This window comes from Tamandua tetradactyla, chromosome 3 (genome assembly GCF_023851605.1).
Source record: "Tamandua tetradactyla isolate mTamTet1 chromosome 3, mTamTet1.pri, whole genome shotgun sequence".
In the NCBI taxonomy this organism is placed as follows: Eukaryota; Metazoa; Chordata; class Mammalia; order Pilosa; family Myrmecophagidae; genus Tamandua; species Tamandua tetradactyla.
In genome coordinates, this window is record NC_135329.1 from 15535878 (window position 1) to 15556588 (window position 20711).

Consider the following 20711-nt stretch of genomic DNA (forward strand, 5'->3'; position numbering starts at 1 on the left):
TTACAAAAGAAATCAGTAATTATCTCGGGGCAAATGAAAATGAAAACACAACATACCAATATGGGAGACAGTAAAGACAGTGCTGGGGGGGTGGATTTATTGCCTTAAATGTCTATATTAAAAAAAGAAGAAATCAAACTTGAGGAATTAACTGTTCGCTTGGAAAAACTAGAGAATGAACAGCAAATAACCCCCAAAGCAAACAAAAGGAAAGAAATTTTGAAGATTAGAGCAGAGATAAATGAAAAAGCATTGAAAAAATGAAAGAGCATGAAAAAAATTGAGAAAATCAATAAAACAGGAAATTGATTCTTGAAAAAAAACAAAATTGATGAGCCCTTAGCTAGGTTGATGAGAGAGAGAGAAAGGATAGGATGCAAATAAAGTCAGAAATGGAAGAAGAGACATAGTCACTGACCCTGCAGATATAAAGGAGGTAATGAGAGGATACTGTGAGGAACCATATGCTAATAAACTAGACAATGTAGATGAAATGGACAATTTCCTAGGAAGGGAAGAACAACCAACATTGACTTGAGAAGAAATAGATGACTCCAACAAACCAATCACAAATAAAGAGATTGATTCAGTCATCAAGAAGCTCCCCAAAAAGAAAAGACCAGCCTTCACATATGAATTCTAACAAACATTTAAGAAAGAATTAGTATCAAACCTGCTCAAACCCTTCAACAAAACTGAGGAGGAAGAAAGGCTACATAACTCATTCTATGAAGCCAATATCACCCTAACATCAAAGCTAGACAAGGACACTACAAAAAATGAAAATTACAGAACAATCTCTTTAATAAATATAGATGCTGGTGATGATTGCACAACACTGTGAATGTAATTAAAAACACCAAATTACATATGTGAAGGTGGTTAAAGGGGGAAATTTTAGATCATATATATGTTATTAGAATAAAAATTAAAAGCTAAAACATAGGACTGTAAAACACAGTGAACCTTATTGTAAATGATGGGCTATAGTTAATAGGACAATTATAAAAATGTTCTTTCATCAGCTGTAACAAAACTACCATATTAGTGCAAGGTATTAATAACAGGGGACAGGGGTATATGGGAACAATGTACTTCTTACATGATTTTTTCTGTCAACCTACAACTTCTTTAATTAAAAATTTGGAAAAAAAAGAAAACAAAAACAGTGGAGGTTGTAGTTGGGGGGGCAACTGGAGGGGATTCATGGATTCAGTTAAGACACAAAGTTAAGACATAAGCTAGGTAATTTGCAGGAAAGTAGATGGATGAGAGGAGCCCTTCTGGGTGTCAGAACAAATATTTAACAGTTACCTAGGAAACTGTTCCTTCAAAGAGGTCAGACTTTGATTAGATTATACTTTGGAGCAATATGGCTCCAAGACATTGTTGAAAACAGAGCAATGCGATAATTAATGCAGTTTAACTGCTAAGTGTAGACAAAGATAGCCTTAACAAAACCACTGTAATCCCAGGGTGACTGTGGGCATACACTAAACTGTGGGTTCCAGAGGTGCACTATGTGAGGCTTAAATAAAGATAAGGGAAGAACAGACTTCAAAATATAATCAATAAGCAGATAAGAATTAGAAGTCCTGGGGCAGATGAGGGAGAGCTATACCAGATACAATATATTATCTAAAATGCCCAGGTTCCAACAAAAATGTATGAAATATGCATACAATGAAAAAAGTAGGCAACATATATATTGTGTGAGTGTGATCAGATGTTGTATTTGACAGAAAATTAATTCTAGCTTGTCATTATACAATATGTTCAAAGAACTCAAAAAACCATGCTTTCAGAAGTAAAGGAAGTTATGATGACAATGTCACATCAAATAGAGAATGTCAATGAAGTGGCATTGCAAATTTCTAGAGTTGATTTTAAAAATTACAGATTCCTAGAGTTGAAAAGTAATTAGTGAAATGAAAAATTCAGCAGATTGTAATTGGCAGAAGAATGAGCACAGCTGAGGATAGATCAATAGCGATTATGCCATCCAAATGAGAGCAAGGAAAAAAATGAAAAAAAATGAATAGCGCTTCAGAGAAGTGTCAGACCCCATTAAGTACACCAACATATGTTAATGAAAGAACCAGGAGAGAAGAGACAGAATTAAAAAAATGGAAGAAATAACAGTTGAAAATATTCAGAATTTATTGCAAAACACTAACCTATATATCCAGAAAGCCCAAAGAATTCCAGGTACAATAAACACAAAGAGAGTGACAAAAATATATATGCTTTAAAAAGTTTGAATATCAAGTAAGGAAATTGAATAAGTCATTAATAAGCTCGCAAAAAAGAAAAGTCCAGGACCAGATGGCTTCACATGTGAATTCAAGAAAGAATTAGTACCAATCCTGCTCAAACTCTTCAAAAAATTGAAGAATAAGGAAGGCTACCTAACTCATTCTATGACGCCAACATCACCTTCCTACCAAAGGCAGACAAAGATACTACAAGAAAAAAAAATTACAGACCAATCTAATGAATATAGATGCAAAAATCCTCAACAAAATTCTTGCAACTCCAATACAGCAGTACATTAAAGGAATTATATACCATGACCAAGTGGGATTTATCCCAGGTATGCAAGGATGGTCCAACATAAGAAAATTAATTAATGTAATACACCATATCAATAAATCAAAGCAGAATAACTATTTGATCATCTCGATTGATGCAGAAAAGCCATTTGGCAAAATTAAAGATACTTTCTTGCTGAAAACACTTCAAAGGATAGGAATAGAAGGGAACTTCCTCAACATGATAAAGGGACTATATGAAAAACCCATAGCTAACATCATCATCAATGAGGAAAGACTGAAAGCTTTCCCCCTAAGATCAGGAACAAGACAAGGATGTTTACTGTCGCCATTGTTATTCAACATTGTGTTGAAAGTTCTAGCCAGAACAATTAGACAAGAAAAAGAAATGCAGGGCATCAAAATTGGAAATGAAGAAGTAAAACTCACTGTTTGCAGATAATATGATACTATATGTCAAAAACCCTGAAAAATCCACAAAAAAGCTACTAGAGCTAATAAATGAGTACAGCAAAGTGATAGGTTACAAGATCAATACTCGAAAATCTGTAGTGTTTTTATACACTAGTAATGAGCAATTTGAGGGGGAAATCAAGAAAAAAATTCCATTTACAACTACAACCAAAAGAATAAAATATTTAGGAATAAATTTAACTAAGGACACAAAAGACGTCTACAAAGAAAACTACTGGAAATTGCTAAAAGAAATCACAGAAGACCTAAATAAATGGAAGGGCATATCATGTTCATGGATTGGAAGATGAAATATAGTTAAGTTGTTAATTCTACCTAAATTGATTTATAGATTCAATGCAATACCAATTAAAATCCCAAAAACTTACTTTGCAGAAATAGAAAACCAATGACCAAATTTATCTGGTACCCTAAATAGCTAAAAATATCTCAAGAAAGAAAAATGAAGTCAAAGGTCTCACACTATCTGATTTTAAGGTGTATTTTGAAGCTCCAGTGGTCAAAACCAGCATGGTACTGGCATAAAGATAGATATACTGGCTAATGGAATTGAATAGAGTGTTCAGATATAGACCCTCTCATTTATGAACAAGGCAGTCAAGCCAACTCACCTGGGACAGAATAGTGTCTTCAATAAATGGTGCTTGGAGAACTGGATATTCACATGCAAAAGAATGAAAGAGGATCCACATCTCATACCCTATACAAAAATTAACTCAAAATGGATGAAAGACCTAAACATTAGAGCAAGAGCATAAACTTTTAGAAGAAAATGTAGGAAAATATCTTATAAAACTTGTAATAGGAGGCGGTTTCCTAGATTTTATACCCAAAGCACAAGCATTGAAGAAAGAGATAAATGGGAACCCCTCAAAATCAAATACTTTTTACATAAAAGAACTTTGTCAAGAAAGTAAAAAGACAGCTTACACAATGGGAGACAATATTTGGAAATGACATATCAGATAAAGGTCTAGTATCCAGAATATATAAAGAAATCATTTGACTCAACAACAAAAAGACAAACAACCCAGTTAAAAAATGGGCCAAAGACATGAACAGACACTTCTCAGAAGAGGAAATACAAATGGCTAAAAAGCACATGAAAAGATGCTCAACTTCCCTGGCATTTAGGGAAATGCAAATCAAAACCACAATGAGATATCATCTCACACTCACCAGAATGACCATTATTAATAAAATAGAAAACAACAAGCACTGAAGAGGATGTGGACAAAGAGGCACACTTATCCACTGTTGGTTGGAATGGAAAATGGTGCAACCACTGTAGAAGGCATTTTGGTGTTTCCTCAGGAAGCTACATATAGAATTAACATATGATCCATCAATACCATCGCTAGGTGTCTATTCAGAGGACATGACAATAAAGACACAAATGGATATTTGCACACCAATGCTTACAGCAGCATTATTTTTGCCAAGAGATGGAAACAGCCCAAATGTCCATCAACAGATTAGTGGCTAAACAAGCTGTAGTATATACATACGATGGAATATTATGCAGCTGTAAGACAGAATAAAGTCATGAAGCATGTAACAACGTGGATGGACTTTGAGGACATTATGCTGATTGAGATTAGCCAGAAACAAAAGGATAAATACTGTATGGTCTCACTGGTACGAACTAACATTAATGAGTGAACTTGGAGAATTTCAGTTAAGAGCAGAGGTTATCAGGAGATAGAAATAGAGTAGAGATTGGGTAACTGGAGCTGAAGGGATACAGATTGCACAACAGAACTGATTCTAAAAAGTCAGAAATGGATAGCACAATACTACCTGTCTGTAGCACAATAACGTAAGTATACTGAATGAAGCCAAATGTGAGAATGATAGAGGGAGGAGGCCTGGGGGTACATATGAAACCAGAAGAAAAGATAGATGATAAAGACTGAGATGGTATAATCTAGGAATGCCTAGAGTGTGCAATGATAGCGATTAAATGTACAAATTAAAAAGCATTTTTGCATGAGGAAAAACAAAGGAATGTCAATATTGCAGGGTGCTGAAAACAGATGGTCATTCATATTTTAAAATTTCAGCTTCTGTTTGAGACTAAAGCAAGAAATGTTTATTTGGTACAAAATTTATATTTTGACTAGTGCATTTCCTAATTTAACTTATATGGACAGTTAAATTGAACACCATAAGTACATGGACCCTTGAATAGGGCATGAGATTTCATAGGTCTGTCCATGTTACTGTGATGCTCCAATAAATCCCAGAGTGATTTGAACAGTGAATAGAGAAGTATTTGCAAAACGAATGGGGAGAAAGGAGGAAAATTGAACTTCCCCATGTGGAGAATTCCTGATATTCTCGCAAGCAGTAAACAAAAAAAGAGTTGAATATCAAAGACAGGGAGAATATATTGAAAGCAGCAAAAGCTGACTATTCATGCAAAACAATGGTGGTCAGAAGGTAGTCAAATAATATATTCAAAGTATGCAAAAGAAAAAAAAAGCTGATACTCCTGTATCCTCTATGCACAAAAGGTATTTTTTTAAATGAAAGCAAAATAATTTCAAGATAAACAAAAACTGAGGGAATTTGTTGCCAGCACACCTGTTACGATGTTTTGAATCTGTTACATATTCTAGAAAATCATGTTCTCAAAACTAATCCATTCCTCTGAATGTGGACCCATTGTAAGTAAGATCTTTTGGTGAGCAGGATCTTAACTTAAAATGTGAATCCCCTCATTCAGGGTGGGTCTGAATCCCTCACTGTAGTCCTCCATAAGAAAACAGTTCAGACGCAGAGAAAAAGACACAGAAACTAAGAGAGAAGGCCACAGAAACAGAGAGGAAGCCCCTGAAACCAGAAGCTGGAAATAATAAAACCCAGAAGAGAAGGGAGAGAGCCACAGTGTCATGTGCCTTGCCACATAATAGAAGAGTCCAGTATCCCCAGCAGCTTGTCTTCCAGAAGAAGACACCTTGATGATGCCGTGATTTAGACATTTTCATTTGACATTCTGTCATTTAGACAGAGGTATTCTGGATGGCATATTCAGATCTGCAAACTTGTAAACGAATAAATTCCCTTTGTTAAAATCCAGCCCAGTATACCAATTATGGCATATTGCATTTCAGCAGCCTAGCCAACTAAAACACCTGTCTTACAAGACATACTTAAGTCTTCATACTGTTGGCACGCTGGTTTGAAACTATTATGTACCCAAGAAAAGTCATGTTTTAGTCCTGATCCAATCTTGTGGGGCCAGACCTATTGCTTAGGGTGAGAAACTTTTGGTTAGATTACTTCCATAGAGATGTGGTACACCCAATTGTGGGTGTGGTCTTTTGATTAGATGGAAATGTGACTCCACCCATTCAAGGTGAGTCTTGAATAGTTTATTAGAGTCCTTTGAAAGGGGAAACGTTCTGGAGAAACCTCAGATGCAGATGCTTGGAGAATAGCTGCTTCAGAGCTGACAGAAACACAGATGTTTGGAGATGCATGGAGTGCTGACAGAGAAAGCAAATGCTCACATATGGGCAGAGCCCAGCAGATGTCACCATGTGCCTTCCCATGAGATGTTAAGTAAGTCAGGACCTGAAGAGAGCCAAGGGAAGCCAAGAGATGAAGCCCAGCCCTGGAAAAGCAAAGTGAAGAACCTCTACAAGAAACAGAGACTAAAAGAAATGAAACCCAGGAGCAAGGGGACAACAGTTTCCAGCCAGGTATCTTCCCAGCTGTCAGAGGTATTCTGACGGCATCAGCCTTTAATAAGTGAAGGTGACCTCCTTCACTTGGTACCTTAATTTGGACATTTTCACAGCCTTAGAACTATAAACTTGCAACTAAATAAATTCCTTTTTTTAAAAGGTATTCTATTTCTGGTATATTGCATTCCAGCAGCTTTAGCAAACCAAAACAGTTGGGTTGTAATATATAGAAATGTAATGTATTTGGATTACACTTGCCAAAAGAGCAAGTAAGTGGGAGAGAACAAAGCCATATTGGCTAAGGAAATGCTACACATGGTGAAGTCATAATTTTAGTGTTTATAGCATTCACAGGTATAATGTAACAATTATATCTCAGAAAGGGGAAAAGTGACTAGATCTAGAGAGGAGTAATGTTTCTAGGTCTCACTGGAATTGAGCTACTGTAAATCTGAAGCTGAATCTAATAGAGTTGAAGAACTAAGCCTCTAAGGCCTAGAGAAACTGCTAAAAGAGTAACTAAATATATGGGGAGAAGCCAATAAAAGAAATTTAAATGATTCATTATAATATATTCACTTAAAACAAGAAAAATCAGCTAATTACAAATAGAGGACAAAAATGGCATAAGACACACAGACAATAAAAAGTAAAATGGCAGTGGTAATACTAACTATATCAGTGATAACAATAAACATGATTGGAATAAATGATCCAATCAAAAAGCAGAGGTTGTTAGACCAGATAAAACAGAAGATCAAACTATATGCTGTTATAATTGAGTTACAAAGATTCAAGGGAAACAGAATACTTGAACAACACTATAAACCAGTCAGACTAAACAGATATCTATAGTTCATGTCACTGCCAACCCAAAACAACAAAATATACATTTTCCTCAAGTGCACCCAGAACATTCTCCATGATAGACAATAAGTTAATCCATGAGACAAATGCCCACAAACTTAGAAGCATAGATATAAAACAAACTATGTTTTCTGACCAGAATGAAATAAAATTAGAAATCATTAATAGAAAAAAAATGGGTAACTCACAGACATGTAGAAATTAAGCAACAAATTCCAAATAACGAATGGGTCAAAGAATAAATAAGAAAGAAGTCAGAAAATACTTTGAGATGAATGCAAATGAAGACCCAACATATCAAAATTTATCAGATGCAGCTAAAACAGCTCTTATGGGGAAATTTATGGCTATAAATGCCTATTATAAGGAAAAGGAAATCTCAAATCAATATCCTAACCTTCTACCTAAGACACTGGAAAAGTGAATAAAATAAAGCTAAAGCAAACAGAAGGAAGGAAATAACAAAGGTTAGAAAAGAAATTAATTAAATAGTGAGTAGACAAATAATAGAGAAAATCAAAAAGCTTGCTCTTTGAAACAATCAACAAAATTGGCAAACCCTAATCCAGACTGACAAGGAAAAAAAGAGTCAAATTAGTGAAATAAGGAAAAAAAGTGGAAACATTACTATCAAATTTACAGAAATAAAAAAAATAGATAACAAATAAATTGGCAAATCCCTAGAAAGATACAAGCTACTTTCCCCATTAACAGTGCTTCTGCCAGCACCACCATCCATGGACTCAGAGAATGTCTTATTTACTCTCAAGGCATTCTGTATAGTGTTGATGAATATCTGATCAAAAAATATTTTAACAGAGATAGTGCATCAATGGACTCATGATCATGAAATCAACTGTCTGTCCATGTACCCTATTCTTGTGGAAACAGCTAGTCTAATTCAAAGGTGGAATGGCTTACTGAAGGCTCATTTACCTTGACATTTGGGAGACAGCACCCTGAAGGGCTGGGATTATGTTTGATCAGAGACCATTATATGGTGCTATTTCTTTGATAGCTAGCATAATGGGCTCAGGAATCAAGGTATTGAAGTGGGAGTGGCTTCTCTTACTATTAGACCAATAACTTGCAGAACTTTTGCTTTCCATACCAGCAATGTTTTGTACTTTGCCCTCAAGGAGAATTTTTCCAAAAGGGGACACAATAATGGTTCCATTATGTTAGATGGTAAAACTACCACCTAGATATTTTGGATTCCCTATGCCACTCTATGCCTGCTATTCAGGACTCTTCTAATAAGGTCTGGATCGCAGCTCTGAAGAGGATAGACTCTTCTTTATTCCAGCCCTAGAGTTAGTGGCTCCTTCCTGTATTTGGTATCCCTATGTTCTTTAAAGTTATAAAGTTCTCTTTATTTCTTACTGATGTTCCATTCTCCTGCATACTTAATAACTCTTCATATTAAACTATCCCATTCAAATTACTGTGTACTTTCTTTCTGTTGATTAAGCACAGACTGAAACAGTCCTACCTTAATTGCTTTTAATATTTTGCTAACACAATCTCATAGTGAATTACTTTGTAAATTTTCATTGTGCACTGAGCAGAATACATCTTCCACAAATCTGAGAGTATAGATATGAGGGTCTGCAGGGGCCCCTTGTTTATTTCTTGCCTAAAATGATATTTTTTTATTAGCTTCTTAACCTGATTGTTCTTGCACCAGGTAGATAAAATAGGCTAGCAATAAATAGGCTGGTAATAAGTTTGATGATGATGGGTATGAAATGGAGGTAAATACATAAATTTATTGAATTTTGAGTATTTGAAATGAATATAATTTTTTGAGTTAATTGTGTTTGTTGAATCTTTTATATTATTGCTTAATTTTTATCTATTAAACTTGTTTTGAGAGATTTTTAATTCCACTAAAACATTTTAATTTTCAAATTTCTGCTAGAATTTTCATTAACGTTTGCTTTATATTTCATTTTCCAACATTGATACCTAAGAATTTAAATAATGCCATTTTCCAAATAGCATACCATCAACTCAACATAATTATATACTAACTCCCCTTATTTTTATAAAGTTAAGTAAAATACTTTATTTTCATTACCAGTTATAGGTCATACTCTTCAATCTTTACAAGATGAAGATGTAAATACTTCTACCTTTCTATCAGCTTTGTTCGTTTTCTTCCAAACACTTGTATTTTACAGATTGCTAACATAATTCTTTTGAACAACCAGAAAGTTATATCATCTTATAAAAAGATTGATTGAAAAAGTTGGAAATCAATAAATAGATAAATTTTATATTAAGACAGGACAAATTTTCCATGGCGGGATCAAAGCACCCATTAATGACACAATTTCCCTCACCATTTTTTTTTCTTATTTTACTATTGTCATTTATCACCCTCTTTCCCTTTTTTGTTCCTTAGTGGATATTCCATTTGCACTTGAAAAGAATGTGTATAGTGCTGTTCTGTGCAGTCTTCTACAGATATCAGTTCATTCAAGTAGGTAATGATGCACAAGGCTTCAACATACTTGCTGATTTTTTTTATATTACCTATCAAATATCAAGAGAAGAATGTTTACATCTTCAATTATAATTGTGGATTTGTCTATTTCTCCTTTAATTTCTGCCAATTTCTGCCTCCTATAGTTGGATTAAATCTTAAAATATGTTTTTCTGGGGTACATACAGTTTCAAACCACTGCAGTGTGCATGCCCTTTTTGGATTATGTCATCCTTATCATTTTACCTTTTCATTATTACAAATCTCCCTCTTTTTGTCCTGGAGAGACCATAAAGTCCAGAATAAAGACAAATGACTTATATGTCTCCTGCTCTAGAAACTGGGGACAGATGCTTTATTAACTGACTGAATAGCATTTCTATAGGTAAGTCTTTTTTTTTGCCAAGATATTATGCCTTATAGAGATGACAATCAGTTGTGGATTTTATGTTAATCAAATAAAGGAATAACTATAGAGTTTTTACTTAATTTTAATTAAACTTTACTATACTGGAGACATGACTGCAGCTTTGTCAAACTAACTTATCTATACGATGCTATAATTTTTGAGGCCAAACTCAACAAATTATCATGTCCAGTTATTAATAAAGCATTCGTTATGCTTTATTAATGCATAATTAATAAACTCCCATCTTTTAAACTGTACATTCATGTCTCATGGTTAGTTCCTGGGAGGTAGAACGCAGAGTTATGTATGGCAGAATGACACAAAATTCAGGTGTGAGAATCTGTGTCCATCTTTCTCACTGACGTATATTACTCCATAAATGACTCACATACACTTTCTTTTATGTTGGGGAAAATTTAAATCAACTGACTTTTTTATTACTTCTGTTAAAACCTTAGCCTCAATAAGAGTGCTTTAATTTCAAAGTACGGGTTGATTCACTACATAAAATGTGGAATGCAATTTATAAAACTACAAAAACAAACAAACAAAGAGCAATTAGTGGGGCAGGGTAGAGGCAAAACCAAACCAACATAAAAGTGCAAAACAGTATTTTTGATATGAGAAATACCTGAAATTCTGTCCACACTTCTCTATTATTTTTACAGCAATTACACACATTATTAATCTTCAAATATCTGAAATATATGAAAATTTAACTCATCCCTCAATCTGCTTGAAATTCCTCGTGCATTTCTTATTTAGTCCTTGAACATACTTCAGACAAAACTTTGGGGTCTTAGCTTTCCTGACTCATTGTATTTTAAAACATACTGAACCCTTACTGCCACAGATCCATAGGCATGTGTCCATTCACACCAAACAAGCATCTCAGCAACATCCCAATCATGTTGGATGTGGTGTGTAACAGAGCTGACTTGGTATACATTATTAAAAGAAAATGATTTCTGTTGTAAATGGCTAAATTCAGACCAAAACAAAACAAAACAAAACATATACCCAACTCCTCATATCCTTGTAACATGTTGACCCTTAAATAAGATGATTTCGAAACTGACATGACAAAGTGAAACCCAGACAGTAAAAGCTGTACCTGGTACTGCTGCTCAAGAGGTTTCATACTTCCTGTGCCAGTATACCCATAGACTCTAAAAGTATTAGGCAAAAAAGTTCTGTAAAATAAAAAGATGAAACTTTTTAATGGGAAAATTTTGTTTCCAAGGTTTTAGTTTGAAAATATATTGATATTTTCTTACCAATATGTAGAGGGAAAGAAAGAGAAAGGAGAGGGCTTCTCTAAATAGATCCATTTGGTTCTAATCGTCACTTAAAATTCCTAATCGCAAAACCTCTCCTCACTCACTCCACTCTAATTGCAATAGTCTCCTAGCTGTTTTTATTTTTTTTCAAATAGAGCAGGTTCAGAGTATTTGAACCACCTGTTGCCCCTTGCTGGAATGCTCTTCAGAAAAGGCTCATCGCATGAGCTATTTCAAATCTTTAATTATATATTAACTTCTCAGTGAGGCCCATCTTGACAAATGAATAAAACACTGAAAATTTCCAAATCACCAAAGCATAGGAATTCCAAACTCTTGCTTTTGCTCTCTAGTTTTGCCTAAGCACTAATCACCTTTTGATATTTCTTACTCTATAAACTTATTTATTATTTCATTATCAGTTTCATCCCATAATAACATAAGCTCAGGGAATTACATCTATCTCACTTGCTAATATTTATACTTGCTGAAAACATAGTAAACACATAATATTTATATCTATGTGTTTACTAACCACATAGAACAAAGTCTGTAAAAAGCAAAAGCTCAATAATTATTTGAACTAATATAACATGAATTCAAGATTAGGTGGAACTCTCATATTAAAATGTTTTTTAATGCAAATATGAGAAGAGTAGGTTAAAAAGCTCTATGAGTAGAAAGGGTAGTGCAGGTGACCCAGTTTCATTTTCCAAATATGTACAAATAAGGATTTGTGGCTTCTATGGCACTCTGGATTTATTGAAGCACAAAGTTAAAGAGCTAATTCAAAATCAGTGACGAAGCAGAGAAAAATTTTTGTCATTCTTACAGTAATAAGGAGAACAGGATCCATGGTGAGGACTCCTAGGAAAACACAGACTCTGAGTTGAAAGTCCTGAGCTGTTGATATGCAGCCACTTCCAACTGGCAAAGCAGGAAGAAGCTGAGTATTCAACTTAGCCCAGGGAGAAAGCCACAATCGGGGAATTTTAGAAAGAAGAAACTTTGGTGGACATGCAGGATTGGAATGAAATTATCGCACACTTTAGGAGCACCAAGCATATAGCTTCTCTCCCCACAAAATCATTTGCCAAATATTGCAGTTGTGCAAAGTGGCCAAGGGGCTAAGCTTAAAATTTCATGAAAAGCAGAGCAACCTTTTTTCACTACCTTGTGACACTGAGGACACTAATGCCCTCCAAAGGCAAAAACCACAGTGAATATACCCCGTTATCTGTTGAAATCCCACGTGAGATGCACCTAAATTATGAAGAGAATTAGAGTTGTACTGAGCCTTACCAAAATGCAATGGAGCCCAGACTCTGCTCAGTGCCCAACTGAATTAAAACATTTTTAAAAATGCTATCTTTCTAACATAGGAAATGATAGATCTTTCGGATGGTAGACAAGGAAATTCAGACGTCCTTGTCAAGTGGTCAAGCAATCCCTGAGTTTACATGGAAAGGCAAAAGACCCAGAGGACTTCCATAGATTCAGATGGTAAGGAGTCATGAGGCCAAATGGATTTAAACAGTTTATTATCCAGAACAGGAAAAGCAAAGCCAGCAAAGCATCACCTTCTTGTATCTCTATTGTGTCCATAGGATAATGTACAACTTGTTAGGCCAGGTGAGAAAAAAATTGATAAGATCCCAGAGATGAAGCAAGAATATTAATCCTCAAATAGAAAAGGCACACAAAGTCTTTTTTTGAGGGGTGAGGGGTGGGAGGAGGAGGTGCACGGTCTGGGCACAAAGGCTTTTGGGAGATAAATGAAAACATATGCACAAGTAGCATATCATTAAGCTATAGCATCATACAATATATCAGAAGCACTCACTGGCATTAGTTTTACCATCTGGATTGCTTCCAAACTGTGAAGAACTCCTTGAGAAAAATAATAAAACTGATCCCTGAGAAATTCAAGGTAAACATGATGAAACACGTGCAAAGCTAATGAGAGGCTTCTGGCACCACTGAGCAGGAAGAAAACACTATTAGGAAGGAACCATCACCTTATTTTAAGGATAACTAAAGACAAGCCAGTTGGAGTTTTTTTCTGAAAATATGTATTTGCTGATAAAAGAATTCCATATCATGGGTTGAAGAGCCAAGATTGAATTACTGATATGAAAGATCAAGTACTCTCCCAGTAGGTATCAACAAAGAATAGAAATGGAAATAGGAGAGAAAAGAGATCATGAGAAAAATACCAGAAACTTAAACTTTTTTAAAGTTGAGAATCTTAGAGGAAAGGAAAAATGACCATAAATTAACAAACGTGGAAGCTGATGGAAAAAAAACAGAGTCCCCCACTTTTACTATACATACCCAAAAAGTTTAAATAAAATAGAAATTCAATGTAATGTTAAAACAAACAACTAAATGTGAAACATATTATTTAGAAATGAACACAGAGAATAACATGTCATACCCAGTCTTTGGGATGTAGCCAATGAGTTTCAGAAGAAATCCCATGTTGCATGGCTGGATGTTATTCAAAAGCACCCCTTTTCATTAGCATTAGCCTCAATCGTAAACTGTATTCCTTCTCAAATTTGACAAGAAAACCTTGAGGTGTGTGCTAAAACCAATCTTTGGTGTTCTCATTTCATGTGTTTGAAGGCCCTTGGAGATTGCCATGATGCTGTACCTGATCAAATATTTGACAACCAATTGTTGTTAGCTCTACACATTCTAGATCTATCACAGCCCAGCTGCTTAATCTATTGAAAGTACATGCGATATCACCCTCTTTATATATAAACTGTTGACCAATTCCTTAACTACCACTATACGCTAGGGAGGGGCTGCAGAAGCTTCATCGGACCAATAACAATAGTAATGGAAGGCTTCATGATTCATCAACAGTTGAATATAATGGAACTCAAAAACAAGTCATATTTATGTTTTCAGAAATGTATAAAATTACCAAAGTTCATACTCCATAAAACTACACGGGCAACCAAATAGAAATCCTGCATTATACAGGAGGAGGAAGAAGAGAACACACACTATGGATTCAAGTTCCAGATATTTATTATATGGACTGGAAAGTTGTTATTTTTAAAGTATAATATAAGATATGCATATAAACCCAGTAACTGAAAACATTTCCAAATGCAAAATAATTGCATTCTGGTTAGTTATAAGTGCTAATTATAAATAAAACAAGGAAAGATGATAAAATAATGTAGATCACCTACTTTTGCGTTAGATTCACAGTATAAGTTTTCCCTTCAATTGGAATGTTGTAGGACACCTGCAAGAGAGTAGGTGAAAAGTGCAAAGAGTGAGAAGAATGTTAAGAAGGAACCATCGCTTTTCATGATAACTAAATTTTAAAACACATTCATGTAATACAAAAGGAAAATTTGGAATTTAATGGAAATTTATTTCAATGGAATTTGATCTTAAAATACTGGCTTTTATAATACATACACATAATGGTTAGAAGAATATAATCCTGTATAATTTATTTTTGTTAATTTTTAAATTTATTCCATGAAAAGAAAATCTGAATAATTGGTTATTTTTCATACAGTAATTAGGTGACCTTAGTAAGACTGAGGCCACCACAAAAGTTATGTTAAAAATGAATGAAGTATATCTAAATTGATTACTCAGAGAAAATTTATTCAGTAGAGTGAAGAATTAGTAGCACATAATGCATACTATTTATAGATTTCATAAAATTTGTCTGTTCCATTCATTGATCCATGTTATTGAGATTAATAAATGAATTCTGAAAGGTGTCTGATAAAAGGACAATTTACTGTGTACATTTGGGAAGCTTGAGATCTTTACATTATTGGGACTTCTACTTTATAAGCATGATATACAACTCCATTTATTTAGATCTTTAAACTCTCTTTATCTAGTTTTACTATCTTCAGTGAGAAGATCTGCTTTGTCTTTATTACTTCATTTATATATAATGTAAATTGAACCTCTGAAATTTTTTCATCTTAATTTCTTTATTTATCAGAATAGAAATAAAATTTTTATATGTTGGTCTGGTTTCCAAGGAATTTTCTAAATTGCCATATTAATTCTAATTTTCAGTAATTCTTTTTTATTTTATTCTATATAAAATAATTTCAGCTGCAAATAATAATGGCCTAATTTCTTCCTTTCCAATTATTATGCCCATTTTTTTGTTCACTTGTTTGTCTTTTTTGTTTTGATTTTGTTTTCTTTCCTTATTGCACTGGCTAGTATTTCTAGGACAATGATAAATCAAAAAGGTGATAGCATCTCTGTTTCTTTCTTGCTTTCAGGAGGAAAACTTTCAATATCTCAACTTATGTATGATATTTCTTTCAAGGGTATTTTGATTTCTCTATAAGCCACCATTATTATTTTTAATTATGAAGTATTTCAGACATAGAAAAGAGATAAAATTATGTAAACACCATGTCACCAATATCTGTACTGAAAAAGATACTGCATTTTAGGTAGCTTTAACTGATATTGTCTTCTAAATTATATAGTGGTTACAGAATGTTAACTATATAGCTGCAATTTTTAAAAATATGTTGTGATAAAACCTGCAGGGTTTTATGTCTATTAGTTCAAACTTAATGTGTTTAAATCTTTTTCCTCATTAATTTTTTATTTGCTATGTTTTTCAATTACTGATTTATTTCAAAATATCCTTCTCTTGGAATTTGTTTCCTTTTTGTAGATTTTTCAATATAGATAGAAGATAGATAGATAGATAGATGACAGATTGCATGTACATATATATACATATACACATATAAATACTGTTCTATATATGTTCATATATATATATAAAATATATATGCTTGGATAAAATAGATTCATTTCTTATATGAGTTTACAATTTTAATTTCTTCCAGGAGAACTGTAATTTTACATATTTCATTATCATCTTCCCTAATTATATGCTCTGCCTTAAAGGTTCTTTTTGTATGATTAAAATATGGCTATATAAACTAATTGTTGGTTACTACTTGTCTTGTACATTTTTCTTATTTTCATATTCTTTTCTGTTTTATTGTGATTTAGGTGTTTCTCAGAGTTGTATATTTAAATCCAATCTGAATATATATATTTTCTGGTAAAGTTAATCAATTATTTTAATTTAAATTTTATTGGGATTTATTATATTACTAATACACTGCTAATTTAATGGTTCCAATTAAAATTTCATATTCAATTTGCTTTAACTTATACATCTATTCACTATTTTTCATAAGCTCCTACTTCATTTGACTCAGTTTTAAATTCTGTCTGCTAAAGTACATTATTTCAACTATTTTATCCTTATTATAATATATAAAGTATTTAATATACCCTAATTTATGAAAGATATTTATTTTGAGAAAATGATTCTATAATGCACATTTATTTAAACTCAGAATATTGAAGCTTTTATTTTACTATGTTCTAATTTCTATTGTTGATTTTGAGAGGCTTTTAGTATACTGATAAATTTGATACAGGTAATTTTTATTTTTTTCATGGCTACCTTTAAGAAATTTCTTTTACTTTGGTACTCTATTTCACTGTGATATGTAAAGGTATTACTTGGTTTTTATTTATTCTGCTTTGAATTCATAACAGTTGATCTGAGGATTCAATTTTTTATCATTTCTTAGTCATATCTGGTCTCTTGACTAGTTTTTTTTTCTCTCCTTCAGGAATGCTAATTCATCTACAATTGAATTTTTAATTTTATCCTTTTTTTTTCTTAGTCTTTCATTTGTTGCATCTGGTTAGGCTCTTCTGCTGTTTCTGATACGTTATTTTTTGCACTTTTTAACAAATGAAACTCCATCTTAAGCTACTGTTAAAAGCTTTACAACTTTCCTTTCCTTTTTAAATGATTAAATTTGAATCTTTGAAGAACAGATACATGCTTGTTTAAAGAATGATATATTGAAATTTTAAACTCTAATCTCTGTATTAGGAAGGCAAATAGATATTTGCAAAGGAAATAGTTGCATAAAATTATCGGAGCATTTACTTAACAAACAAAATAGCAAGGTGTGACATTTCAAGAAATACAATTCACTCCTTTTCAATTATTCTAGAACTTAATAAATATAAAATGCTTTCTAATTAATTCAAAGAAAACGAAAGGAAAACCTATAACCCTGATACCAAAAAGGAACTAAGATGGAATTAAAGGAATAGTTTTAATCACTAAAGTATTTACAACAAATATGTGAAAAGTACTAATATCACACATCTTTAAAATGAAATGAGCATCATTCTGTATAAGGAAGCCAAGGGGCTTTTCCACCTAGGAAAAACTACATAAATATAAAATTCTGCAAATATGCATGGTTGTAAAATGAGAGGTTGACTTAGGAACAAAATAGTTATCTGATTTTAAATTATGAAAAATGTTCATGGTTAATTACTTCTGTTTCAACTCCCCCACTTGTTTTTGACTGTATTTTCTTCGGAACTGTAATTTGCACACGTAGTCTTTCAGAATCTGCAAGGTGCAAAATGTTGTATCAGAGCCATCCCTTTTACCTCATCTAAATCCCAAATCTGAATTCTATATGCCGCCTCTCATTATTGCTGTCTTTTCAAATTCTCTCAATTTCCCACTTCTTTCTAAAACTACAAAGAGAAAGAGAGACATTTTGCTTCAGGAATATTGCGTTTAGGAGCAAGGTCTTGCTATCCTGGGGCGATAGATCGGTCTCTCCATACAAACGAGTTCAGATCCTCTGGGCTCTTCTACCCCAGCATCTAGAAGTTGGGTGTCAGCCTTCATTACCATCAAAACGGCAGAGAAGGGTCAGAAACACCATCTTTAGGCTTCCACTTGAGTCATAGAATAACCCCATCTTTGCTCTGGTCCCGGGACGAGTGGGAAAGCTCCCGCCCATCAGAAGTGAATTTTGGTCGGGGTTGGAGGGTGGGGGGGTGGGGGAGAAGGTTCTGGTGTTTAAGGCAGGTGTGACCCCTTCTTGCGGAGTGGGAGCCTCCACAGGAAGGCACCTTTCCAGAACGCCAAGCCTCACTCCAAGGAAACCTGACGTCTCCCCCAGGGATAGGGAAGGGGTTTTGCCACTTACCAATATCTCCCTGGAGCCTGCTGAGCCCCGTGAGCAGAAGCAGGAGGCTCCACATGGCTTGGCCTCCTGGATCCCAGCGCGAATAGTGGCCGTTGGCCTGGCCAGGAAGCAGTTGGGCTCACGAGGATCCCTCGCATGGCCGCGCACCCGGAGAGGCCACTGTGAGAGCCACGGTGGCCTGAGAGGGTGGCTGGTGGACCAGCACCGCTGCGCAGGCACCGTTGGCTGCAAACTTGCCTGCCGGAGCAGACGGCTATTTAATGTCATGTAGCCTCGAGGCTGAAAAAAGGAGGAGCCACTTAAGAAACGCAGGGTCAAAGAAGCAGCCAATGAACAGAAAGATTCATATACGCTTTTTAAGTGAAGTTTAATTGAAATATTATATATATTTTTAAAATAAGGTTCAAATCATAAGCGCACAGCCCAGTAAATTTCCAAATGAACAATCAAATTTAATCAACTCCCGAATGGAGAAATATAGCATAGACCCTCCAAAGCCTCCAGATTGCCCCCTTCCAATCCTTGCTTCTAACACCATAAATGAGCTTTCTCTGGTTTTTGAACGTTATATAAATGAAATCACTCATCATGGACTTTTTCATGCTTGAGATCTTACAGGAGATTGTGAGATCCTGGGTAACAATGGATGATTTTTTAAAAATGGTTCTTGTCTTCTTTTACATGTTGCTGTACATTACACATGGAATGAATATAGTACCATTTGTTATATCACTTTATTATTAATGAATGTTAGGGCTATGAAAAACAATATTTGGCCATAAGCATTTTTGTACATGTCTTTTGTTGAACACGTATATGGATTTCTACTGGGTGTATTCTTCGTGTGAAGTTGTTGGATCATATGCTTTGATACATATTTCTAAAGAGTTTGTGAAGATGGTTGTGGTCCTGTGTACTCCTGCCAGGAGTATGAGAATTCCACTTCCTCCACATTCATGACGACCGTGGTATTTTTTCCTCTATATTTCATTTTAACCATTTTAATGGACCTGCAGAGTAGTTCTGCATTTTTGTCTTAATTTGCATTTTCATGATGGTTAATGAAGGTTAGCACAATTTCATATGTTCATTACCCACTTATGTAGCTTCTTTTGTCATTGCCTGTTTGAGATGTAGGTCCATTTTCCAATTGAATTGCCTTGTCTTCTTTTATTATAAGTAGAATCTATTAGCATATTCTAGAAAATCTATTGCATAGGGGCTTTCTTTTCACTCTTTCAAAGTACTCAGTTATAGTTGATTATTTATTTTATAGTAGTGCATTAAGTTATAATTTATATTCTGTAAAATGCACAAATCTTAAGAGTAAAAGATCAATTAATTTCTGCACATGAATACATCCAGTAGACTGTCACATACATCAAGATATAAAACATTTTCATCATCACCAGAAGTTCCCTCAAATTCAGGTCAGTCAAAATATCCCCAGGAGTAACCACATTCCGCGTTCTATCACTATTTATCAATTTTGCCTACTCTTGAATTTTATAACAGTGGAATTACGTGGCATATAATCTTTTGCATCTGGTTTCCTTTTCTGAGCATAAATTTTTTATGATTCATTGATATTGTGAAGAAATCAATAGTTTGTACCCTTTTATTTCCAAATAATATTCCATTGTGTGAATATATAGCACTTTATAAATCCACTGTAATTTGATTTTTGATCTGTTACCAGTATTTTGATGTTGCTATGAAGATACGCTTAATTGTGGAATTGTTGGGTCACAGGATAAGTTCAATAGAAACTCTATTAGAAATCCCAAAAGAGTTTTCCAAAGTGATTTTAACTTTAATTTAAAGTTCTAGTTGTTCCACATTTATCACCAGCAATAGGTATTTCATGCTTTTTACTTATAGC

General features: G+C 34.0%; 1 protein-coding gene across 3 annotated transcripts in view; it reads right to left on the reverse strand.

Moving 5' to 3' along the window:
• ADAM2 (ADAM metallopeptidase domain 2) overlaps positions 1 to 19059 on the reverse strand; it is a 110537-nt gene extending 91478 nt beyond the window's left edge. The window contains exons 1-4 of one of the 3 annotated variants that reach the window (XM_077152557.1): positions 18830 to 19058; positions 18161 to 18237; positions 14972 to 15027; positions 11597 to 11675 (exon numbers count right to left, since the gene is read on the reverse strand). In XM_077152557.1, the coding sequence (XP_077008672.1) occupies positions 11597 to 11675; positions 14972 to 15027; positions 18161 to 18237; positions 18830 to 18884 (267 nt within the window). In that variant the 5' untranslated portion in view covers positions 18885 to 19058. Of the gene's footprint in view, positions 1 to 11596; positions 11676 to 14971; positions 15028 to 18160; positions 18238 to 18829 lie in introns of all 3 variants that reach the window. The other 2 variants (XM_077152558.1, XM_077152556.1) reach the window with 2 other exon arrangements.
• Positions 19060 to 20711: the final 1652 nt, after the last annotated feature.